Source organism: Osmerus mordax, chromosome 2 (assembly GCF_038355195.1).
Source record: "Osmerus mordax isolate fOsmMor3 chromosome 2, fOsmMor3.pri, whole genome shotgun sequence".
NCBI classification, from domain to species: domain Eukaryota; kingdom Metazoa; phylum Chordata; class Actinopteri; order Osmeriformes; family Osmeridae; genus Osmerus; species Osmerus mordax.
The window spans coordinates 17,253,614-17,277,435 of NC_090051.1; the positions used below are offsets into that span (position 1 = coordinate 17,253,614).

At 46.5% G+C, this 23,822-nt stretch overlaps 3 protein-coding genes across 10 annotated transcripts; 1 reads left to right on the top strand and 2 right to left on the bottom strand.

Annotated features, from left to right (window-relative positions):
• Positions 1 to 635: 635 nt before the first annotated feature.
• sf3b1 (splicing factor 3b, subunit 1) lies at positions 636 to 11,026 on the bottom strand. 8 transcript variants are annotated; one of them, XM_067251465.1, is made up of 23 exons: positions 10,962 to 11,026; positions 10,119 to 10,291; positions 9,828 to 9,929; positions 9,573 to 9,687; positions 7,097 to 7,176; positions 6,721 to 6,918; positions 6,154 to 6,625; positions 5,923 to 6,044; positions 5,631 to 5,828; positions 5,441 to 5,542; positions 5,184 to 5,363; positions 5,006 to 5,092; positions 4,425 to 4,695; positions 4,149 to 4,294; positions 3,873 to 4,019; positions 3,455 to 3,580; positions 3,131 to 3,352; positions 2,806 to 2,988; positions 2,463 to 2,695; positions 2,194 to 2,325; positions 1,805 to 2,077; positions 1,442 to 1,658; positions 636 to 1,231 (listed from the first exon to the last, which is right to left on the bottom strand). In XM_067251465.1, exons 1-23 carry the CDS (start codon positions 10,987 to 10,989, stop codon positions 1,073 to 1,075), a joined length of 3,966 nt encoding a protein of 1,321 aa, XP_067107566.1. In that variant the 5' UTR covers positions 10,990 to 11,026; the 3' UTR covers positions 636 to 1,072. The 8 variants fall into 8 exon arrangements, 6 of the variants coding, with proteins under 6 accessions (XP_067107566.1, XP_067107576.1, XP_067107597.1 ...); XM_067251475.1 differs by lacking the exons at positions 9,573 to 9,687; positions 9,828 to 9,929; positions 10,119 to 10,291; positions 10,962 to 11,026 and adding an exon at positions 7,523 to 8,043; XR_010878308.1 differs by lacking the exons at positions 636 to 1,231; positions 1,442 to 1,658; positions 1,805 to 2,077; ... (12 more) ...; positions 5,923 to 6,044; positions 6,154 to 6,625 and adding exons at positions 7,523 to 7,577; positions 8,177 to 8,235 and having other exon boundaries at positions 6,858 to 6,918.
• A 1,262-nt stretch (positions 11,027 to 12,288) lies between these two features.
• On the top strand, positions 12,289 to 17,340 carry coq10b (coenzyme Q10B). Its single transcript, XM_067250860.1, has 5 exons — positions 12,289 to 12,414; positions 14,298 to 14,450; positions 15,131 to 15,323; positions 15,432 to 15,533; positions 15,742 to 17,340. Exons 1-5 carry the CDS (start codon positions 12,314 to 12,316, stop codon positions 15,907 to 15,909), a joined length of 717 nt encoding a protein of 238 aa, XP_067106961.1. The 5' UTR covers positions 12,289 to 12,313; the 3' UTR covers positions 15,910 to 17,340.
• A 907-nt stretch (positions 17,341 to 18,247) lies between these two features.
• On the bottom strand, positions 18,248 to 23,682 carry hspd1 (heat shock 60 protein 1). Its single transcript, XM_067250847.1, has 11 exons — positions 23,595 to 23,682; positions 21,978 to 22,153; positions 21,433 to 21,768; positions 21,184 to 21,279; positions 20,985 to 21,078; positions 20,707 to 20,875; positions 20,450 to 20,549; positions 20,097 to 20,342; positions 19,757 to 19,931; positions 19,224 to 19,402; positions 18,248 to 19,090 (listed from the first exon to the last, which is right to left on the bottom strand). Exons 2-11 carry the CDS (start codon positions 22,149 to 22,151, stop codon positions 18,920 to 18,922), a joined length of 1,740 nt encoding a protein of 579 aa, XP_067106948.1. The 5' UTR covers positions 22,152 to 22,153; positions 23,595 to 23,682; the 3' UTR covers positions 18,248 to 18,919.
• Positions 23,683 to 23,822: the final 140 nt, after the last annotated feature.

The following is a 23,822-nucleotide window of genomic DNA, read 5'->3' on the forward strand; positions in this document are numbered from 1 at the left end:
CCTGACAAGGGTACTACGAGCTGAGGTCACACATCCAGTTCATCTCTGCCTACCAGGGAGTCAGTCGAGCATGGATGGAAGCTGCCTGGGAAATCTGGGTCAGAGAGCAAGGGCCTACGTATAGAGCTGTGGGGGGGCTGAGTGAATGGAAGTGAGGTGGGGGAGGGTTTGGATTATAGCAAGGAAGGGGAAGAAAGGGCCTGAGGCAACAGACTACTTCTGCTGTGGTGCAATTACAACACAGGGCTGAATGTCTCCCTTTGACAATATGGCTGTGACCTCAGAGCTCAAAGTAGACCTACGGTATTTCTTTTTTTCCAATTTTGCAAAGTTTTGCATCACTGTCTGCATGTCTCTTTGAACCTCAGGAATATTGCATCAGCAGTATACCAGTGTTTAACAACCAAACCCCCCCCACCCCACATTGGACAAAAAGCCAAAACAACCCACATCAGTGAACACTTAAGGCATAACAGTCCACACGCACTGGACCAGCCTGCAGCCCCTCTCATTCACATGTTGTGTCTCAGCAGGATGGCAAGGCAGAGCATGTGACAAAGGAACTCGTTATGTACAGTTCACTTAGAAACTGTCTGCAAAAGACATGACCTTGGTGCGATACAAATGTACAAACATTTATACACAAACGTTTATTTAGTCAAATAAAGCAACATTCTGATAAGACCAGAGGGATGTTCACAGATGGATGGCAGAGCATTGGGAAGGAGTGTCCGGTACAGAGGCCATACACAGAAACCATATCCTTTTTAAATTTCACTGACTGCTTCTCATTCTATAGCAAGACTGACTTACACTCGCTTTTTTTAATAATAGGAGAATAAAACAATACATACAAGTTCTAAATTTTTCTATTTCCCCTAATCACTTAAACTTTGATAAAACTGAATGTGTGGCAGCTGTGTTCCTAGACAGTTTGACACCCACTACAAGACTGTAATAATAAAAAAAATGGACAGAGTCATTTATTCTGTAGAGATGGGATTGAGAGAGAATGGAGAGGGGTGGGAAAAGAGAGAGAGAGAGAGAGAGAGAAGAGAGCGGGTTAGCCGTTTCACAAGACGTACTCCAACTCAGAGCGGATGTAGCCATTTTTCTCATCATTGTGGACGTGTGGATAGTGAGCAATAAGAGCATCCTGCGATCCAATGTAGATGGAATTGTAGATCTTCCAGTAGACATCCCTCACCTTCCTGGCAGGGTGGAACAGACCCTAGCAACAGTAGAGAAAACAGTGTTAGCAAATCACATTAGTGCGGATTTGTAGAACATGCACTACTTAAGTCTGAATTGTAGATTTCTTTTTTTTATGTTGGTGAGAAAAACATTAAATACAAAATCTCATCATTCAACCAGTATCAACCTTATTGTCTTATCAAGATCTATCCTGACATCCAACTGATGTAGCCAGTGAGTGGTTTACCTGCAGGCAGTACTGCAGCATGCGGCAGGGGCCGATGGCAACACGGAGGCCTTCCAGGGCCCCCATGACTGCCTGGATGACGTGGGGCGAAGTCTCAAACACATTGGGCCACACGTAGTTGAGAAGGTGGTTAAGGGAGTCCTCACAGCCAAAGCCATAGACCCCCAGGGACATGTGCTGAACCACTGCACTAGCTGTCTGCCTGTGGACCAGGTCTCTGCAGGGAAGAGAGGGGACACAATAAAAGTTAATCATCTTTTTTTTTTTTATCCAATGCAACCATTCATCCAATGATATTTAAACAAAATCCCGCCCCCCTTCCCCTCCCAACAGCACCCCCTTCCGTTCCACATCTGTCCTCACCTGTCCATGAGCGCGTCCTCCAGGAGAGGCGTCACAGCGTAGATGTAGTCCTTCCCCATCTCCCCGATGTACTCAAACAGGAAGGACAGGGACTTGAGCACGCCGTTCTGCACGTTGAGCTCGGGCACGCGGTACTCGTTCATGAGGGCTGGCAGCACGGTGAAGGGGGAGCAGGTCTCGGCCACGATGGCGATGGCCACGGTGGTGCACACGCGGTTCTGGCGCTCCTGCACCTTCAGGTTGTTCAGCAGGGTGGCCAGCACGTCGTGAGGGCTGAGGGAGGACCACACAACATGGGATAAAACGTCGGAAACTCCGGAGTGTGATGTCGTTCATGTTCCTTTCCAGATTGGCATCTGCTCTGTGGAGGATGGCGGGTGGGCACTCACCCAATGGCCTTGGCGATGTATCCAAAGGTGTTGACGGTAGCTCGCCGGATGGCCTTCTTGTGGGCCTTGAGCAGCTCCAGCAGCTCAAAGCAGATCCTCATCCACTCCCTCGCAGACACGTACTCGGCACCCCTGTGGCAGACGAGAGAACGGCACACAACGGCTCAAACCGCAGCATTAACGACTAGACCCCACAGTCGTCCCGGGTGAATTAAGTCTTCGGTGTATCATCGTCAAATCCCACACATCCAAAGCTTTTCACTACTGACCTGTCGGCGATCCTGCCCACCAGGTCGATGCAGTTCTCCTGCACCTTCTCGTGTCTGTTCTTCAGGATTGGCGTGAGGCGGGGAAGCAAGTCTTTAATCGGGGGAGTCATCTTGTGCATGCCGATGACGTTGACGATGGCCTTGAGGGCTCCCAGGATGCTGCCCAGCACCTCGGGGTACTCCTCTCCCAGGTACTCATACAGCACCACACCAAGATGACCCATCAGCTTCTCCTGTGATGAGGGACAGAGACAGGGAGGATGTTAGGCAGGACCAGGGCAGAATGACTGTACCTGAAACAGTATGGTAAGAGAACTTGTGTGTGTGTGAGAGAGAATCCCACCTCCTGGCAGGTCTTCATGACCACGGCGGTACGAGAGATGAGGTCGGCAGCCTGCTGGCGGACCTTGGCGGACTTGTTGTTGAGACGCCAGAGAACAGTACCGCAGATCTGAGGCAGGTAGGGCTTCACCCTCTTCCCCAGAGCGTTCACCACCGTGCCAAAACCGTTCAACATCACAGAGTCCTGGGGTGGGGGAAAAAAAAACAACAGGAGGAAAGGTTTAGTGTCCACATCTAGGTTTAAGATTCTTCTCTGCACCATGCAAAACCAAACAGTTCATGAGACCAAGCAGATTTGTAGCAGGGGTGTCAGTCAGGTGGCTCACCTCAGTGGTCTGCTCCTGGAAGGCGTACAGGATGCCATCAATGAGCTGCTCCTCCAGCTTGTGGTCGATGTCTGCGGCCCCCAGGTTGCCCATGATCTTCTCAATGGTCTCCATCACCATCTTCCTGTACTGCTCCGCCTCGTCCTTCAGGTCGTCCACGATGCGAGAGATGATCTCAGCGGCTCCCACCTTGTTGGCCAGCTCCACCGTGGTGTCTACCAGCTACGGGAAGACGAGCAGGTGTCGGTTGTCATAAAGACACGTTCTGGACACTCGCTGGCAAGGCTTCTAAGCAGCAACACCGATCTGTGCGTGTTTGTGTACCTGTCTGTAGTTGCGTCTGTCGAGGGCCATCCTGTGCTGCCAGAAGTGCTTGAAGAAAGGAGGGAGGATCTCGGTCTTGATGTAGTTGGCCTCCACACCATCAGTTCCACAGCACTGCTTCACCACCTAGGAGAGGACAGGGGAAGTTGGAGTAGTGAAGGAATGATCCAAATCAACTTTATTCCAATACAATCAACACTTACATGAGACATTGTTTTGAATTTTTATTGAGGAACTGTAACCAACGGGTGCAGGGTGAGAACAGAGTCAACATGGATGTCAGACCTGCTAGTTCTCGTGTTGGTGACGTCCATCTAGCGAAGTACTAGCCCTGATCTGACCATGGACAGGTCGAACAGGCGAGAATGATTCGCAGGCTTGCGTACACACACACAAACAAACAAGCACGCAAACAAACCTTGAGCACAATCTTCTTCATCTCCTCGTCGGGGGACTGGAACTCTCTGATAAGGATGAGCATCACCTCTCTGGTGTAGTAGTTGGCGTACTCGGCATCCATCAGGGGAATAAGGTAGCCAATGGCTTTGAGGAACGCAGCCAGACCCTGCACACAGAGAGAGCGTTACAACTTAGCTATTGGGTATGTTCAACCAACTACAGAATCTATACAGATTAAACCCCACAGTAATACCCGTCACTGAGCGCATGTGAAGAAGAGATTGCGTGTCCTCACCTTTCCTCTGTGCTGTCTGATACCCTTCCAGAGGGGCTTCAGGACTGAGTCAAAGGACTCGATGCCGTAGGGCGTGGCCGCTTCGGCCAGGGCAGCGATGGCCAGGGCACTGATGGTCCTTACCTTCTGCTGCTCATCAACCAGACCTGAGGAAACGCACACGCACACAAACGCTCACTACCGCAGCAAGGAAATGCCAAAAGAAGAAGTCATTTGACTAAGGCATCTAACATTTTTCCATCCCTTCATCTGGTGTGCGGTTGCACCCCTACTGACCGTGCTCGATGATCTCCACCAGACTCCGCAGGTGGGGCAGGATGGCGCAGCCCATGAGAATGGCGATCTGCTGGACGATCTTGATGCCCGTGTGGCGAGCCTGCCACGACTTCTTGCTCTTGCACACGGCTTTGAGGAAGGGCAGCAGGGACGGGATGCCCAGCGCAGACGCCACCACGGCGAACGCTCGCGCTGTCGTGTTTCTCACGTACTCGTCCATGTTGTCGATGTCGGGCCTCATGGTGGAGATCATGGTGGCCAGGCCAGCAGCCTACAGAGAGAGGGAGAGAGGGGCAAGGGTAAGTATTACAGCGACTAGACAACCACACAGGAAACTTTTTAGTGCATCAATCCAACATGTAGTAAATGTAACCAACGGGTGCAGGGTGAGAACAGAGTCAACATGGATGTCAGACCTGCTAGTTCTCGTGTTGGTGACGTCCATCTAGCGAAGTACTAGCCCTGATCTGACCATGGACAGGTCGAACAGGCGAGAATGATTCGCAGGCAGTGTGTGTGTGTGTTTGTGTGTGCGCATGAGGTATGGCTGGATACATCAGAATACAAGGCTACTGTTTTACCTTGGCCAGATTAGAGATAATCTCTCTGCCCTCCACTCTGGCATAGTAGTCTTCATCAATAAGCAGGGGCTCAATAACCACCAGGATCTGTAGGTGAAGGAAACAGTCGTCATTAACCAGTCCAAATCACACTTGAAAGACAATACATGTCCACACAAAAACTGTGCTGCTGACCAACCTTGTGGACGTAGGGGCGGACCAGGTCGTCAAGCTTGTAGAGGATCCGGTCGATGACTTTGACCAGCAGGTGGCGCTCCTGGTCCTCCAGTGTAGGGGACATGAGCAGGGGCAGGATCTGGTTGAACAAAGGCCCTGCCCCGAACTCCCGCGCCTTGTCTGTGATCTGGCGGAGAGCGGCCTGAGGAGAGACATCATGGGGTCAGGGGGGAGGCGTATCTGATGTAGAGGTGGTTGGAATAGTGGATCAAGCCTCACCTTTCTCATGGGAGGTGTTCCGTTCTTGATTTTCAGCAGAAGCTTCATGATCTTGCGTTCCTTCTGCTCCTCAGGACTTAGAGTGGACTCGTCCACTTCCACCTGGAGAGAAAGTCATCCACACTTCATCAATCAAGTTACTGGCAACGTGAGTGTGTGTGTGCACAGTGAGTGAGTGTGAAGTCCTTACCAGCAGTTTATCAAAGTATTGGATGTCATCAGGCTTGAGGAAGGGGAGGTTTCCAGAAGGCTGGTCATTAATCTGCTTCATGGAGCGGTCCTCCTGCTGCATGTGGAAGCCCGTCATGCCTCCGATAGGAGTCGGAGTTGCCGACAGCTTACGAGCAGGGGTGCGGATGGGCACATAGCCTGCGGGGGGAGGCAACACCTACAGAGGGGAAAGGGTGCTGTCGTTAGAGGCACTAACGGTAATCGGTGTAAAACATGAATAGACAGTTGGTTGGAGGGCGGCATGAAAGTACCTTGTAGCCCTCGGGAAACATGGCGTCCAGCTCATCATCTGTGAGGGGACGGTTCCTCTCGTCAATCTCCCTCTCCCAACGCCAGGCCTGCAGCTGCTCCGGGGTCATGCTCATCAGATGACCTGGAGAAACAAACAAAACACGTCCGCTAAGTACTGTAGGATAAATAGAAACAATGTACATGATCTGATTCTAGTCCTAGGAGGAGAGGTTAGGAAGAAGTCTAGGTACCTGGTGTGGGGGTGGCCATGTTCATGGCTGGCGTTCCTATGGGGGTCTTGCCAGGTGTGAGCAGGGGGGTGGAGGAGCCCATCTGACTGGCAGGGGTCTCGTCCCAACGAGACTTCCGCTTGCTCGCCCCAGGAGTGGGGGTCTCTCCCACAGACTCTTCGCCCCTGTCTGTTCGTGGCGTCTCCGCCCACCCGCTGCCATGGCCGGGAGTTTCCCTCTCCGTCTTTGGGGTCTCGTCCCAGCGGTTCTTGCGGACACTCCCTGTGGCGCCCCCGTGGCCGGGGGTTGCGTGTCCCGGGGTGTCCCCTCTCCCCGGGGTGGCAGCTCCAGCCGGGGTGTGGCTGGGGGTGGGGTCCCACATGCGAGTGCTGGGCGTCGCCCCGGGGGTCTCGCTGCCTTTGTTCCTGCCTGGGGTCTCATCCCACCTGCTGTTGGAGGGTGTGTGTGCAGGGGTGTGTCCTGGAGTCTGGCCCTTTTAAAACAAGAGTTTATAAACAAAGTTATGACACTAAAGCCGAGGCTATTGGACACTATGAGCGAAGGCGACATTGTGGGTTAACTGCTCACCTCCACGGAAGCGTCTGCCTGGTCCCAGCTGGATATCTTCTTGGGCGTGGTGTTGGTCGGAGTCTGGTTTTGGTCGGCCGTCTGGTCCCATCGGCGCTTGCGCTTGGCTGCCGCGGCGGCCTGGGAGGCAGCAGAACCGTTCACGGGCTTCAGGTCCCCCGTTTTTGCCTTCTCTGCCATCTGCTGCCGGATCTCTTTCTGCCAGGAAAAAGATCAAGAACGATTCACTGAGCAGAAGCCAACCAATATGCACTTTTGTTACAAAATCCATGTACCCTACACTGCATTCAGTGACACTGGATGGGAGGAAAATTCTCTTTCTCTCCATATTAATGTGTAGATGAAAATACTCCCAAAACCAGGAAGTAGATCTTACCTCCTCTTTGGTCAGGTGCTGTTCTCTCATGACGTCCATGTAGGACCTGACCTGCATCTTGGGATCCGGCGTTTTGCCCCCTGCGCGAAAGAGCACCAACAAGACACAGGACACACATTAGGACACATCCCAGGGGCCGGCGTTCATGACACTCAGTAAGCACAACGACACAGCCAGCTAACCCTGACTTTACAAACTGTTCACTGCTTTAGTTCCTTTGTTACAGTTGATTCACAAGACAAACCCTACTTACACATACAGTCCTCTCTTACATACAGACATTACTGTCTAAAAAAAAACAAAAAAACAACAAGCAGATACATTGAGAAAAGAGCAGTGGTTCATTTCTTTCTTTTAAGGAGATAAGGAGAGGATAAAGCCATCACTGATGCAGGGGTCCTGGGCTGTGCTCTCCAGAATACGTACACTTTCAGTGCCAAGGGTCCTTCTGCAGTCAGACTTCAACCGGCAGAAAAGAAGCCTAGAAAATGTCTCTTTACCATTAGTAACACTTTGGAAAAGGGTTGGAACTCACATATATAAGCATACCACCTGTGTTGCATGTCTCATGTCATTCAAAAAAATCCTCCAGGGACCTCAACCTCAAATCAAATCTTCTCCAGTTTTGACATGTGATCTCTAATACATAAACAAAAAAAATCTAGGTGTCTGTCCAAATTTAGGAATCCTCTTTGAAAATCATAATGAACCATCATAGGGATGAGTCTTAAACTGATAAAAGGATTCTGGCCATTAATCCATTGCATCACAATTTAGATAGCATTGGTTTAAGCCATCTGCCATCTACCAAGCACCTAAGGCTTCAGAGTGGTGTGTCACTATTCATTTGTTTCAAATGTAGATCTTGACTCTCTAAAAATACTGATATACTCCAAAAATGAGTACAAAGCAAACGTTTAATAAATAAAAAAAATCAAGGTTAGGGCTTGAATCTTAAAAAAAATCAAACATTGTCTTAAGCCTCAAGAGGTTTGTTGCAACTGGGCCCCAGAAAACCAGCCAGTGGACCCTGACCAAACTGACAAGCGCACACTTCTGTTTGTGTTCACCATAACCTACACAGGATGAGTTGCTGCAACCCTTAAGAGAGTGCAGACAGGACTGGCAAAGCAGTACTGCTGTAGGAGAGAAATTAAGGACAGTTAGTATGGGCCTGTGGTATTGAGGCACACAGATTTCTTGATATATATTTATATTTTACACATTAGATGTGTAAAATGGAAATATATTTACACAACATCCTTGTACACAAATCTGTCTACATGCAGGCTTGGTACAGCCCTAACCCAGTCTACACCTAAGGCCGTATATCATTTTTGGTGAACACATCTAAGGATCCAGTCATAGTATGCCTATATACTGGTTGAAAAATATATTTGTTGGGTTTTAAAACCAACTATGGTAACCTAATTAACCAAATTACTTTATTCAACAACAAATGTACCACAGTTGAGATCACGAGAGTATGCAACTGCGCACTTTCTAGTGTCGTGCTATTTAGGACGACCCTGAGCTGAGCACTTTATGAATGTACTATCCTGAAATACTTGGAAGTCTGAACACTGTGACCCAGGTGAGCAACTAACTAGGAGCCTGAACTGAGAGCCAAGCTCCAGAGAGCCAAAGGATGTCTGTGTCCTGACTCGTGTTGTGTGATTCTCTGAGTGTGTCTGAATGTGGACAGAAGATCCTGCTGCATCATTTCCCTCCTGCCTTAATTCACTTCCCTCCACAGCTTCGGGAACATAGAATAGGTGTAAACAACCAGGTAAAAAGTATCAAGTTGCCTCAAGATCTGTGAAGGGGGGTGAATAAAACCAGCTAGTAGGGAACAACTTCAATAAATGTGACACTCACGGTCCCCCTGTTCTCATTTACAGAGCACAGCATATCTTATAAATCAGTTCTTATTGTGGTACTTACAAATGTCCAACCCTTATGATGCTCCGATTTACACAATACGTGTATAAGACAGTCACATTGTTCTCTTAACCCTTCGAGACACAGACAACCTTACTGCAACCCATGTAATGTTGCGTGCATTAGCCCTTAAACAAGACTATGCCCAACAACCTATCCTTTCAAACACCAGAAAAGTCAAATTTTGCATGTTTTGCCAAAGACACAAACACAAAACACTGTGCTTTTCTAGAAATCAACTTGATGCATGCAGACCTTGCAGATGGGTTCCCTCTAATTCAATAAAAACGTGTAATGATAAATGTTGTTCTGGAACGATCAGGTACCATAACACAAACCACCCTTCAACGCGGAAGAGTTACAACAAGGAAGGCCAAGTCTGGGGAGAAGGAAGCTGCCTGCGCTTGAAGGGTTGAACAGTAAAAGGAGGGTTAGAACCCTTGAAAGACATCCATGGTGTCAGGGAGCAATGGTACACAATGAGAGGGAGGGAGGGAGGAGCACTATGGAGGGAAGACGGAGGGGTGAAATTTACCATCTGCAAAGGGGTCGAGACGCTCCGGGGAGATGATCATCTGTCTCCGCCTGGCCTTGTATTCATCCTCTCGCTCAGCAATCTTCTGGGGCCGATGCTCAGCAAAGGGGTCATACTGGAGGAGGCAACAACAGTTGTTAAATAAAATAAAAACTATAAAACATCACTTTCCATGTGTAGCCTAACTGATTCATTTCTATGCTTGCCTGAAGTTAATTTCTGTCAAAGGGTTGCGTTAAAGGCCCATGTACCAACCTGTTCATCTGACTGTGGTATTGCATTGAGTATCGCTACTGGAGCATGATACCCTGGTTTCTTCTGTCCCAGTAAGCTTGTAGATGAATCCTCTTCCTCGTCCTAGAAGAAAACAGACAGACAAGTCTAGTCAAGCCTTGCATGATGGCAGGCTTTCCTAGCTCACACTCCAAAACAAACAAGCACAACATAGTGGAGCAGTCAAACTCCATAAAAATAGCTGTGAAACCAGGAAGGTCAGCATAAAGTCTGACCACTGGGCAGATTAGTAGGATGAAGTGTAACACTTACATCCTCCTGTTCGTTCGCTGCAATAGAAGTGACATATCCAGCAAAGCGGCTGTCGCTGCCGCCATAGATCTCCTGGTCGTAATACCCTGTTGAGTCCAGGCCCACACCCTGGTCCCCCTCCTCTAACAGGGCCGCCTTCATGCCCTGGATCTCAAGGATCTGGGCCTCAATGTCTGCAAGAAAATAAGCCAACATCAGGGTTAATTCACTGACTACCAAATACAACTTGTATTAAAGCTAAAGCGGGGGGAGGTGTAAAGAATAAATAAATCTGTAGTCAACTTTTTAAAAAAACATTATAACTAAGGCAACATGTTATACACTATAGAATAAATATCATGCACCATGTCGTTATGTCCAACAGTGATACCTGTGCTTAACAAGACGGAAAGACAATTTAATTTCATCTAACAACGCCATTTTGATGCTACCGTGCTAGTTAGCCAACTTGGCTTGGCTAGAAGGCACACAACGAAGCTGTGACGCCGTTCACAAAAAAACACCAAACCTTCACATTTGTATTTTCGTATGCATGTCAAGTAACATCGTAGAATACCACGTCGCAACAAACAAATACGCTAAGCAATATATTAACTTGTTTCGTTGTAATTGTACATTTGTTTGTAAAAGTATATTAGCTAGCTAGCTATTAGCCGGGCGCCATTATCTATTATCCATCCTCGTTGTCACTGACTTCGTTGACACGAGGAAAAACGGCATAAAACGTGTATGCACGGACCAATTAATATTTACCATGTCAAGATTATGCTATAGTATACATGGGAAAATAAAACATAGTGTTGCATTCTAAATAAATGAGCATTTTTAGTAAAATTCTGTTACCTTCGTGTGTTTTGGCGATCTTCGCCATTTTGGTGGTTTGGAGAAACTGGAACCGGAAAGATGCAATTGAGCGTTTCCGTTCTGAAAGAGGGAGGCACTATTATTTTTTTATCCCAGTAAACACCTCCTTTCACTACAGAATAAGATTGACCTCCGTTGTTCGACGGCACAAGAGCTAGTTAGCCTTTCTACTACAGGCGAAGGTACACTGCCTATTAATAGAGGCTACATTTAAAACTCCATGTCAATAATAGTAATAGTATACAATAATATAAAACCTATTTATCATTTGTGCTTTTGCACGTAATTTACATTGTTGATTTAATTGTTTTAATTGATCGTGATTAGGTCTCGCGAGAGAGAGACAAGGGCTACAGCTGAAATATTCAGTGAAACATGAAGCGTCTACGTTTGTTACACTTTACCACTGATAGGGCTTGTTCACCTCTATAAAACTCATGCCTCTTTGCATCCTGTTCCATGCATCCTCAAATGACCCATGACATGACCCTGATGTTTAGTTGATGGGTAGGTGATAAGACCCGTCTGTTCTCTGATTGACATCGCAGATGTTTTTTTCCAAGACTAAAATAACTTGGACTGCTATCACATCAAGCCGAGAGTATAGTTTACCAGTACTTCAATAATACTGATTTAAATAATAATATGTATTAAAAGCAAAATACTTAGAATCTAAAAGTTCTAAAGTGATCAATCTATCACTTTTTAATTGATAAAAAAGGTGTCAAGGTACCTTCCATGCATCTTGAGAGAGTGAAAGAGACAGAGGCTAGAGCGAGGAAACTCTTTCATTAATCATAGACTGTGCCTCCGCATCGTCCATTATCAGGTGGTACACCTCGTCGGGCATTATCCCTTACTTATACAGTAGCATGTCAATGGTCACGATATGGTTAAAGCCATCTAGGCTACGTAATCAGCGATTGGGAAGAATTTGGAAAACATTTCCATAATTAGTTTTTAGCAAATGGAACGCAATTATGTTACATTGTTGTTACATTGCTTGTCACATTGTTATTGTTAGGGATTTGTTTCGTTTTGTATAGCACCCATGGTGTCATGAACAATGTAAGTCGATTAAGTCAAAGCAACTCAATATCACATCTTGTGACATTTGTGCGCACGCTATGCAAAAACATACGTCAATAGTTGACTTTTTGACAGCTATAAAGAGCGACAAATGAAAACGAGTTTTTAAAATCCTTATTGACCAATCATAGACCAAGATTCAAGGTGCAGCCCCTGGAGAGGCGGGCTCTTTGCGCTCTCGAGACAAGTACAGTTTTCTGTAAAGCGAGGAGACAACCGAAATAAATCTGCTTTGTGCGAAGATGGCAAGAGGTAGCGGGAGCCTGAGGAGAGTGGTAGCAGAGTGTATTAAACAGTTACCGTCCACGTCCAGCCGGAAGACACCATCAAAGAATGGCGTGAGGTAACTTCTGATATAGCTCTAAGTTTAATTCTACAACAGTTAAGATAGACTACTGTACTAACTAGGTAGGTCGATACTGTACTGTACGACCGACTAGCTAACGCTAATGTGTTTGATTGCTACTTTAGCTACTACAGTGGCTAGCTTAAAACTGTAACGACTAAAAAGTAACACTACCGTAACTAACCCTAGCTATCTAACTATCAAGAAGCATCTCATGTCATGACCAATGGTTAGTTTCACAACTAGACAGATCTAGTTACAACGTTTGCTATATAAGTAGCTAGCCAACACAGTAACCCGCATTATTGAGGTGAAGCCAACTAAGCTAGCTCTAACTACTGAAGTACTGTATAGTACCGTACTGTATCGTACTGTACTGACTGACAGGGATCGGAAGGAGATTCCTAGGGCAACATCGAACAATACTGAAATAAACTTACTCCTGCTCTAATAAATACAATTATCTTTATTATATATTATATCATATAGGCTACAGCTAACTAGCTATGTGACATTTGTAGTATTGCGTTGTGTGGATATTGGCAACCTGATACGCCCTGGTTTCACTGATAGGGAAGTGGTTGGCTAACATCGGGGGGACTGAACATTGCAGCCAGGCACATGCATTAGATAGGGCTAAACCGGTTAGCCACGCGTAATTCAAAGTAAACCTGGATGAGTCAACGCTTCCAGATACCTGTTTAACGTAATCTCGTATTGTGCATACCGGATCACCTGCAGAGATTGGTCTTGTGTGCTGGGGTTTCACTTTATGAGACTATAGCCCCCAATAATCCATCCCTGTGATGTTTGAGAGACTTCAGACTTCCCCAGACCTCAACTACCTGTGGAACAAGTGCAATAAAGTGTAAATTCAGATTCTAGATTTGTGTGGGAGAAAATAATCCTGTACGGATTGGGATGATATCCTAACAATGGTATTGGAATCAACCAATTGGCATTACCTACATGACTTATGGTCTGTTTCTAGTGCCAGGGACTTTGCAGCTGTTGCATGGTAGGCAGCAATATACATTGGACAAAGATGCTGACTGGTAGCCATAATGTTTCTAAACACCCTCTCCTCAATGGATAAATACAAATAAATACATGTGCTGTCTGGAATGCATTTTTTCATCTATTGTGATCAGAGGGGTTTGACCATTAACTCTGCAGCCATGGGTTGGTTACAATTGGTCTAGTGTGAGGTCTGAAGTACCTGCTCTGGCATTGAATCTGCAGTAGCTAACAGGCCAAGGGCAAATAAAGGTTTTGAAAACTTGCAAACAGTAGGCTATTGTTGTATATGCCTGGGGACACAGTGACCATTTTCATAATTTCACCAGTTACAGCACCTCTATCTCTTAGGGAAGCAATATACTTTGGCCTAAACTATTCAAAAAGTCCTTATGGAGCTTTTCAAGACCTTGGGTATGTTGTTGAGTGTATAATTGTGTAATAATTTCCTGCTACTATTCTGCGTGAATGGAAAATGGTTGAAATGTAGCCAGCCCTTTTAGTATTTCACCCCTGTGTGTACCACATATACAAAGGGTTGTAATAAAGTTAGAGCCCTTGACCTTATTCCACTCTGCTTAGAATAAGCTGCTCAATTCGAGTGACAGATTGTTGTCAGGTGGTAAGGCCTGAGCTATTACTCATCACAGGTGTGAGAAGTTGCTTTGAAAAAGGCCACATTCTTGGGAAGAATTAAGTCAGAGATCCAAAATGTGTTCAATACCACCACATATCCTTTATGGTGTGAAATATGGATCACATTTACATATAGCAGTAAATGTCCTGTTCACGTTTTCTTAGGTCACCCTGTTTTCTCTGCCTATATTTCTCAGAATAACATGTTGCTTTATTTTGGGATCCAGGTACCTGTCTTCATGTGGGATCCTGATGACACGGCTGCCCCCTCTCCTGGTGGCGATGCCCAGCCGCTCCATGCAGGTGCCTGCCCGTAGCTTCTTCAGCCTGGCAGGCACCTTCAACAAGAGGAAGGAGTACTCTGAGAGACGCATCATAGGGTCAGTCTAAAAAAGCACTGTGCCACCATTTGTAGCTGATAGCTAGATTCTCAGCGTATAAACTGTAGCTTAGCGTTTGTCCGGGCAGGGTCTTTGGGTCCCTTTGGGCTCTGGGTTTGGTCATTATGTTAGACCCATGTGCATGACTAGCATTTCTTAATCATGCACTGGTGCTGGTTGGAGATTTATAGATGTACAATGGAACAGATACTTACCCCTACATCCGTAAATCTCAATGAAATATTTGACCTATATTCCTGAATGAATATAGGTCATATATCATAGTATATGGAAACCCATGTCAGTCTATGACGTACTTTCCTGTACTCTAAGGAAAGGTCACTATCAGTACCTTTACTATAAATAGAAGCAAGTATGTCCCGGTGCAGGATAGCAGTTACGCAACACACGGGTGGGAATGAGCTGTGGTCTACCAGGCCTCCAAGTTACCATATATAACTTGTCCTCTCTCATTTACTCACATGTCTGTGACTGCAGTCACAATGTACAACCTACTTTATTACCTATATTACCTCACCTCGCCACCTAGTATAAAGTAGGGAGGGTGGAAAAGTACGTGAAGTCCCTTAGTAGTTTCTGACTAATTTCCTTCAAATGAATGACGGTTTATTTCTTTCCCATTCCTCTATTCCTCCTCCTCCTGTCTCTCTGTATCTCAGGTTCTCAATGCAAGAGATGTATGACGTGGTGGCTGGCGTAGAGAACTACCTCCACTTTGTCCCTTGGTGTAAGAAGTCTGATGTGATCTTCCGTCGCTCTGGCTTCTGCAAGGCCAAGCTGAGTGTAGGCTTTCCCCCGGTGGTAGAGAACTACACCTCCCTGGTCACCACCGTACGCCCTCATCTGGTCAAGGTGAGGCCATGCGCAAGCTCTACTTGCAGTATCTCTGTAGACGCATAGAAAGGCGAATTGTTCTCTGACTACTGTGGTCATTATTATTCTCTCCCCCGCCCCCCACAGGCAGCCTGTTCAGACGGTAGCCTGTTTAACCATCTAGAGACCGTCTGGCGCTTCAGCCCGGGCCTCCCCGGCTACCCTCGCACCTGCACCCTCGACTTTGCTGTAAGTGCAGGGCTGCACATGCGGTTGTTTGGGTGTGTGTGTGAGCGAGAGAGTCATGTTCTGCCAAAACATGTCTCCGTGGATGTGTGGGTATAGTGTGTCTCTCCTCTTGGTAACGCTGTCGTCATGTGACGTGCACACACACACCCCCCCATCTCCGATTTCCCTCGTGTTTGAACTCCCCCTCCCTCTTCCTTGTCGTCCGCAGATCTCCTTTGAGTTCCGCTCCCTCCTCCACTCTCAGCTGGCCACCGTCTTCTTTGACGAGGTTGTGAAGCAGATGGTGTCTGCGTTTGAGCGCGAGGCCTGCAAGCAGTACGGCGCTGAGACGAGGATCCCCCGCGAGCTCATGTTCCACGAAGTTCACCACACGTAGTGTGCCACCTCAACCCAGACACAAACACATGGACTCAGCCATGCTAGGGAGAGCCAAATAGAAGGGAAGGAGACTAATTTAACACATGGGAGCGGGGGAGGAAAGACTATGCCCTGAACACCGCAGTGCCTGGTTAGAAAAGCACCATTTCATTCAGCTTGTCGCTGAACCTCGTTCTTGATAATCCCCTCTATCCTGATAATCTATGCACACACACCACACACACCCAGATAGATATGCAGACACTCAGAGTGCAGTACAATAGAGTGTTGGATGCTTGCTAGGTACAGAATAGGGCCTGGACACTGTGGTCTAGTCTATAAAACAATTCACCAGACAACCACCCTAGAACTAATTCCATTCCCTCCTCCCCCTATGTGAGCAGAGTAAGGTTGAGGGTTCTAATAGGCTCGTCAGACGAAGAGGGTGTGCTGGACTGATCGATGCCATATTATTGTTCTCTACCACTTGACATAAGATAACTGTGAGGTAGGCAGATAATAAACAGTACTGTACGAGGATCAGTTCATTTGGATGAAAAAATGGACGGACAGGCTTTTCATTGAGCCAGAGAAACTGTGCTGGGGGGTATCTATTATAAGAATAGTGCACGTACGGCCATGTCTTTCCGACATAAACCAAATAGTTCAAGAGGCACTGCTTTCTGCGTACATATTCTCTAGGGAAGTATCTACTGTGTGCTTTGCTTCAAGGACAAGACTTGGAACATCAGTGTTGTGTTTCAGACTTCAGATATTACAGTGCAGTGGACTTGTTTTTTTATTAGTGTGCAATATCGGAATGTGTTTTAAATGCAGCTGCTTTTTGTTTGGCACGGACTTTCGAAAAGGGCCCAAACTGGCTTGGCAGAGGCTCAGTCAGATTGCTGTCACACTGAAGTACCATCCACCATCCTGCACCCTGTGGTACCTCGTCCCAGCCCAGCCCCTAGGTCCATCCCCCTGTGGTACCTAGTCCCAGCCCAGCCCCTAGCTCCATCCCCCTGTGGTACCTCGTCCCAGCCCAGCCCCTAGGTCCGACCCCCTGTGGTACCTAGTCCCAGCCCAGCCCCTAGGTCCAACCCCCTGTGGTACCTAGTCCCAGACCAGCCCTCTGGTCCAACACCCTGTGCACTTATTAGGTAAGAGTTGAGTTGATTTCACACGGCTTATACTTGTCAAATCATCTCAGGTCTACCTCTCCATTAGAACATAGGTTTCAGACTTAAGGGCCTATGTTTAGATGTTCTTTCAATTCCAACTCTGTAACTACCGCTGTGCCTTTTAAAGAACATGGCAGCATATTTATCTTTATTCTAAAATAGTATTCTCATGTATTATATTTATTAAGCTGGATATTAAGGACAGATGTAAATATGAATGGGAGGGACACTGCTGACATGCTAAACAAAAATTAAATTTCCTTCTTGTAGGGGTTGTGGTTTTATAATGTAAATGGTGTTTAAGGGGTGAAAATTAATCAACTGCATGGTTTATAAACTATTTTTATAAAACAAAAGTGTTTGTATTCTGTGTTGAGTGTAGGTTGTGTTTGTCAACATCTGGTTTGGACTGATTCCCAGTCTCGTGGTTGGCCAGAAATAGAGGAATCATGTGGAGACCAGAATAGAGCTGACACAGAGTTATGCCAGTTAACCATGACTCCTGCTGGACTAATCCTCATGTACACACACCAGCAGGACACCCACTGTGGCTGACAATCTGGAGGAGTGAATTGGCCCCTGGATAACAGTATATTAATATGCAATAATGCAAGACACAAATGTATTTTAGAACATTGGATTTTACTTAAATAAAAAAAATCACTAATTATCAATAAACACATCGTACAATACAGAAGTTGAATGATCACTGTTGCTTGTCTGCAGAGTGTTTATGTCCCAGAAACTGGTGAAGCTTCTTAAACACAAAAACAAAGCCGGCTCAAAGTTAACAGCGGGCACAAATAAAGGCCAAAACTTGACCTCATTAGGACACCTACAGCCTTCACATACAATAAAAAAAAAAAAAAACTACAACTGTGGCCAAGACCTTAATCTGCTTTGTAAATAGAGCCCAACTCAACCACCCAAACTGCCAGTGTTCCTCTCCCTTCTCCCCGGTAGAAATGGGTGCATTGAGCAACCCTCTGATTTTAATATTTGTTTTGTTTTTAGTCAAATTAGACTGATAACACTCAGACTTGTAAATGAGGCACTTTTCCAATCATTATGTCAAGTTATATACTTGAAGGAGTAGGTCTTTCAGTTACCATTTACAGCACAAGTCATACTATACAGCAAGAGTCATACTATAAATCAACAAAATGACAAATGCTCTGCAGGAAAATCTGTTTAATTGACCGAAAAGGTTTCCCAGAAGTCTGAAGTATGGGAGAACCAGTACAGATATAAAAAAAGGACACAAGACTGAAATTAACAAAACATTACAAAAGAAATTATCGAGTGACATTCCTGGCCAAGATCAGTGGAACCCACCCCTCTTAACTATATAGAATATTTGCCAAGTTAAGTGTTTCTCTGCAGGTCCTCATTGAACTGTCAGTAGTGCAAGACAGGCTTCATGATTTAATATTACACAGAAATGCCAAAATGTTATTTGTACCAGCATTACATTATTCTCACAGATGAGCATTTCAACCATTAACTACACAAGAGCAGGTTGCAGCTATGTGGGCATGTTAATGATGTATTTGACAGCCATGAGGTTGAGATGTAAACGAGGGGGGGGCCTCATCAGGGCTTATGTAAGTCCAGGCCACAGTCAGAGATGGAGGGACGGAGAGGGGCTGGGCAAGCCCAGGCTGCCCTCCAGAGGAGAGGGGGGTAGACTGAATTGTAGTAGTGGGGGTTCTTCATCCATTTGCAGCTCCAACAAACTCATGGCCAGTCAGTTTGAGCAGGTTTGATGAGGTCGGAGGGACACCGGTCAACCTCCCGGCCTCTTCAATCTGCTCATTAGTCTGTATAGCACGTCTGTGGCCAAGGCACTTAGAACATGCCGCCACCCATGCCTCCCATGCCGCCCATGCCTCCCATGCCGCCCATGCCCCCGCCGCCTGGCATCTCCTTCTCCTCCTTGGGCAGCTCTGTGACCACAGCCTCAGCGGTGGAGAGTAGAGAGGCAACACCGGCAGCATCCATTAGTGCGGTCCTAACCACCTGCAGGGGGGGGTAGAGAAACTAATTACCTATGAGGCAATAATAACTTTTACCAGCAGAGGGAGTAAATTCAAGTCCATCAAAACCATGAAGGTAGTCTTGAAAGTAACAACTGTTTGTGGGGAAAGCATACCTTAGTGGGGTCGATGATGCCCTTTTCCACCATGTTGACATATTCTCCAATGAGAGCATCGTAGCCCAGCTCAGGTCCTCCCTGCAGGATCTTTTCCACCACAAGCGAACCTTCTACACCAGCGTTCTTGGCAATAGTCATGGCTGGGATACGCAGTGCCCTCCTGATGATCTCCAAACCTGGGGAGAGACATAGAATAGTTAGAATTTATTATTAGTCATTGTCAACTTCTGTCTGGCGATGATCAAATCCGTTTTGATCTTCTAGATAAAGGAGATATTAGAATAAATGTATTCACATCTCCCAATTTATGAAAAGGAGTGGAAGAAAAACTCTTAGTAGTGTTACTGTGTATAGCTCGGTTTGTCCATATAGAGAATGCGGGCGCTGCACAAGTAGTGGCCAGTGGCAAAGTGCTGTACTGTTGTGTACCGTTTCTGTGCCCTGGTGCAAACCGAATTTCCTGAAGTGGGACAATATAGGATGTGAACGTGTGCGCTCATGTCCATCTCCAGAAAAGGTTACCGACTTACCAATCTTCTGGTCTTCGTTGGCAGGCTTGATGCTGTCCAGGGCAGGGATGCAGCGCAGCAGGGCGCAGCCACCCCCGGGCACGATGCCCTCCTCTACTGCTGCCCTCGTGGCGTTGAGGGCATCCGTCACACGGTCCTTCTTCTCGTTCACCTCCACATCACTTGTTCCTCCGATCTGAAATGAAACAGCCCGGTCAGAAAAACTATTTGTTAAGGAGGGGTGTTTGTTAGTCCGTAGAGCAAGAAGCCTCTTATGCTATGACTTGTTTCCACAAGGAACACGCGCCCTTCTCTGCTCTTACGTAACACCATCATCCTGCCCTGCCTGTGCACGACTCACCTTAAGAACCGCCACTCCGTCGGACAGCTTGGCCAGACGCTCGTTGAGCTTCTCCTTCTCGTAGTCGCTGGTGCTGCTTTCCAGCAGCTCGGCGATCTCTTGAGAGCGCTTCTCGATGAGTGCCACATCCCCGCGCCCTTTCAGAAGCATGGTGTCGTCCTTGGTAACCAAGACCTCGCCAACCTGTCCAAAGTCGTGAGCCTGGATGTCCTCCAGGGCCACGCCCACCGCCTCATCCCCGAACACCTGAGGAACAGCAAGAGTGGTCATGTTGGATGATGGGTCTCTCTACTCACCATAAACCACAACTTTCTACTCTGACCAAGTCAGTGCTTAGTGCCAAATGTACTTACAGTGCCACCGGTGGCAATAGCCATGTCATGCAGTTGGTTCTTCCTGTTGTCTCCAAAACCTGGGGCCTTCACTGCTACCACCTGGAGCCCCACCTTCAGTCTGAGCAAAGACACAAAGAGTACAGCTTAATAATCATAACATCTCAGAGTCTGGTCTTAGGGTTGAATATTCCGCTCTGGGAACAACCAGTACAACCAGTCATGGTGACATGTTGAGAGTGGACCAGGCTGGAGGACTGGCTAGTGGACAGACATACCTGTTGAGGACCAGCGTGCTGAGCGCCTCTCCGTCCACATCCTCAGCCACAATGACCAGAGGTTTGCGGTGCTGGTTGGCAATCTCCAGGGCTGGCACAATGCTCTGGACACTGGAGATCTTCTTCTCACTCAGCAGCAGGTAGGCATCCTGGAACTCACACTTCTGACCTGAGGAGAGGCAGAGGGAAGGAAGTCAGGCTGTGGGGGGGTCAAGAATGGAAAACGACCTCTGTGGGACTTGGGTGAAAGAGGTGTACTAAAGAGGGAGAGGTGTTACCTTTAGCTGTGTTGATGAAGTAGGGGGAGATGTAGCCACGATCAAACTTCATCCCCTCAATGATCTCCAGTTCATCGTGAAGAGTTTTGCCATCCTGGGGAGGGGGGGGGGGGGGGGATACACACCATTTAATGCTGAAGAGAAGAGTACAACAAAGGGATATTGTGGTTGTAGATTTGGATTATTTGTAATAGTGTACCTTGACAGTAATAACACCCTTGCGGCCCACTTTCTTCATGGCGTTGGAGATTATGGTACCAATCTCTACATCTCCATTGGCAGAGATGGTAGCAACCTGGGGAATCCGGTAGATATTTCAGTCAGATGGATGGATAGATAATTTCTTGATAAATATTTGGAAAGCTTGGCTAGCTCTGCTTTTTATTTTAAACTTGATAAATATTTGGAAAGCTTGGCTAACTTGTTGAGTCCCAAACCCAGTACGTACCTGTGCAATCTCCTCTGGAGTTGTGACGGGCTTAGACAGCCTCTTTAACTCATTGATGACTGTTTCAACAGCAAGCATGACGCCACGGCGGATCTCCACGGGGTTGGCACCCTTGCTGATGGTATCAAAGCCCTCCTTGGCGATGGCACGGGCCAGAACAGTGGCAGTGGTGGTGCCGTCTCCAGCCTCCTCATTAGTGTTGTTGGCTACATCCTGCACCAGCCTTGCACCAATGTTCTGGAACTTGTTCTTCAGCTCAATGCTCTTGGCAACAGTCACGCCATCTTTAGTAACCTTGGGGCTGCCCCAACTCTGCTCAATGATGACAGTTCGACCCTGTAAGTGGAGAGTGGTGGGGGGAAGGGGGAGGGTTAGATTGGTAAAGGAAGTACACAAATAATTTCGCAAACAAATCAGAAGGCACATTTTTAAAGAAAGATTAGAAGGGGAATCGTTATTTTATGACCACCTTGTAACCTGTTTGTAGTTACCCCAGACAGAAATCAGTTAATTAACTTTAGATGGCTAATAAATGTATTGGATACCTTGGGTCCCATAGTGACAGCGACAGCATCTGTCAGCAGGTCCACTCCTTGCAGCATGAGAGCCCGGGCATCAGCTCCAAACTTCACGTCCTTGGCGTAGGAGCGTGTAAGGTGGGGGGCCAGTGCCCTGGACACCGGCCTCATCTGTTTCAGCACTGTTGATAGACGCAGCATTGCTGTGGAGGAGAAGAAACGAGAGGGATAGAAGGGAACGTGAGAAACAGTTGAGATTTGAGTTACAAAAGGGGGAAAGGAGAAAGAGTAAAGCACATGGCAAGTCCAGGCACTGCAATTACTCTGCCAACTCAAATATGTGAGTTAATAAGTACACTTTCGCAATAGTCCTGGCTTTACTTTAAATCGGACATACACTGGCACTTGGGAAATGTTGAAGTGAAAACACAAGATACTGAAGTTAACCTGTTGCACATGACCATTATCTTCCCAAGACATCCCCTCCCCCCGAAGTCATGCAAGGACAGTCAGTTTGGCACACTACAACCAACCCTAGAGGCCGTTCAATGTATAGCAAGAGGATTGGGGAAGGGGTGACTTCAATTTCTGAGCAGATTAAATCCGTTGTAACAATAACAGTAATGATAACACACAATAAATAGCTTTAACATTTACAATACATACTAGCCTGCTATTATATTATGTGGAGCTGGCTAGCCATCTGTCTATCACCTGTTCATGATTTTAAGAATTTTAGGTTGGAACTTAGAAGTACAAATTCTAAGGAGAAGCCTACAAGCATTCTTTCCTTGTTTCAAAGACCTGGTAGTAGTACTGACGATGGGCTATCCACACAAGGTTGTACAGAAATAAAATAATACTTCTCTGAATGATTTACTTATTGTTAGTCAATGAGTGTAATACAATGACACGGAATCTCCAATTCACTACGGCTCCCACGTGTGTTCCATGGACAGTGTTCAGGTCACGCGTCACAAGGTCAAAAACGCACACAGCATGCGCGGAAATGACTCCCCCTGAATTGCCAAATGAATGAGAAGGATGCCCACTGTGGTTTCCAAGTAACTAATTAAACCTCAATTTAGGAATTAAACGGCACCTTAACTGTTCTGTGCTCTAAACTGAAGCGTACATGACAAATTAGTGACAGATGAGCAGTCTTCCAGATTAAACTAGTTAGCTAGTTATTGCCATTAAATGCCGCTAGCTTGAACAGTCACCCGTGCTTGGATTAAGGATGTACATTTTAAGTAACTCGTACAATCGTTGGACGATTTATGCAAGCACATGACTACGCAGCATTCAAACATCAAACAGAATGAAAAATGTAAAGACGATTAGCGTAAAATACTGTTTTGAGGGATTGCCATTAGACGTTATGGGAGCTGAAATTCAATAGACGCTCTTCATTGCTTAATATCAAGCATTAGTGCATAATGAAACACTAACTTGTAGTTTTTACTGTCCTTGGGTGAGGAAAGATTACCATAGCTAGTGCTAGCTAGCTTTACCGTTTGTGGCTAAAGCATTTCACCCCAAAATACTAGCTAAAAAGAATGACAGTTCAGTTAACTGCAAATGTCCGTATACATTATGCTTACCTTAATAAAGATAAACAAATATCTTACAATAGGTACTTACTTCCTTCCTTGTCGAATTGTTTGAAGACTGCACGAATTGCTCGTCGGTTGGACACGGAATGATATAATGTGGTGAAGAGAGGACAGTGATGGTGCAACCGTGCTTCAGTTCAGAGACAGAACTGCACATGGTACATCGCATCCGGGTAATTTACCGGTGAACCCCTGACCATGTATAAAGGAATAAACTGTTGTTTTTACTAATTTTACGAATACTAGAATAGTATTT

Bases quoted from the DNA above. Each gene is read 5' to 3' on its own strand.
- sf3b1 (XM_067251465.1), bottom strand. From the start codon at position 10,989: ATGGCGAAGATCGCCAAAACACACGAAG. The intron at 6,626-6,720 runs GTGAGCAGTTAA...TTGTTTTAAAAG, and splicing joins AGGCAGACGCTTCCGTGGAG to GGCCAGACTCCAGGACACAC. The intron at 5,543-5,630 runs GTAAGGACTTCA...CTTTCTCTCCAG, and splicing joins AATACTTTGATAAACTGCTG to GTGGAAGTGGACGAGTCCAC.
- coq10b (XM_067250860.1), top strand. From the start codon at position 12,314: ATGGCAAGAGGTAGCGGGAGCCTGAGGAGAGTGGTAGCAGAGTGTATT. The intron at 12,415-14,297 runs GTAACTTCTGAT...TTTGGGATCCAG, and splicing joins CCATCAAAGAATGGCGTGAG to GTACCTGTCTTCATGTGGGA. The intron at 15,324-15,431 runs GTGAGGCCATGC...CGCCCCCCACAG, and splicing joins TACGCCCTCATCTGGTCAAG to GCAGCCTGTTCAGACGGTAG.
- hspd1 (XM_067250847.1), bottom strand. From the start codon at position 22,151: ATGCTGCGTCTATCAACAGTGCTGAAACAGATGAGGCCGGTGTCCAGG. The intron at 21,280-21,432 runs GTACGTACTGGG...CGGATTCCCCAG, and splicing joins CTCCAGAGGAGATTGCACAG to GTTGCTACCATCTCTGCCAA. The intron at 19,932-20,096 runs GTGAGTCGTGCA...GTTTCATTTCAG, and splicing joins ACGGAGTGGCGGTTCTTAAG to ATCGGAGGAACAAGTGATGT.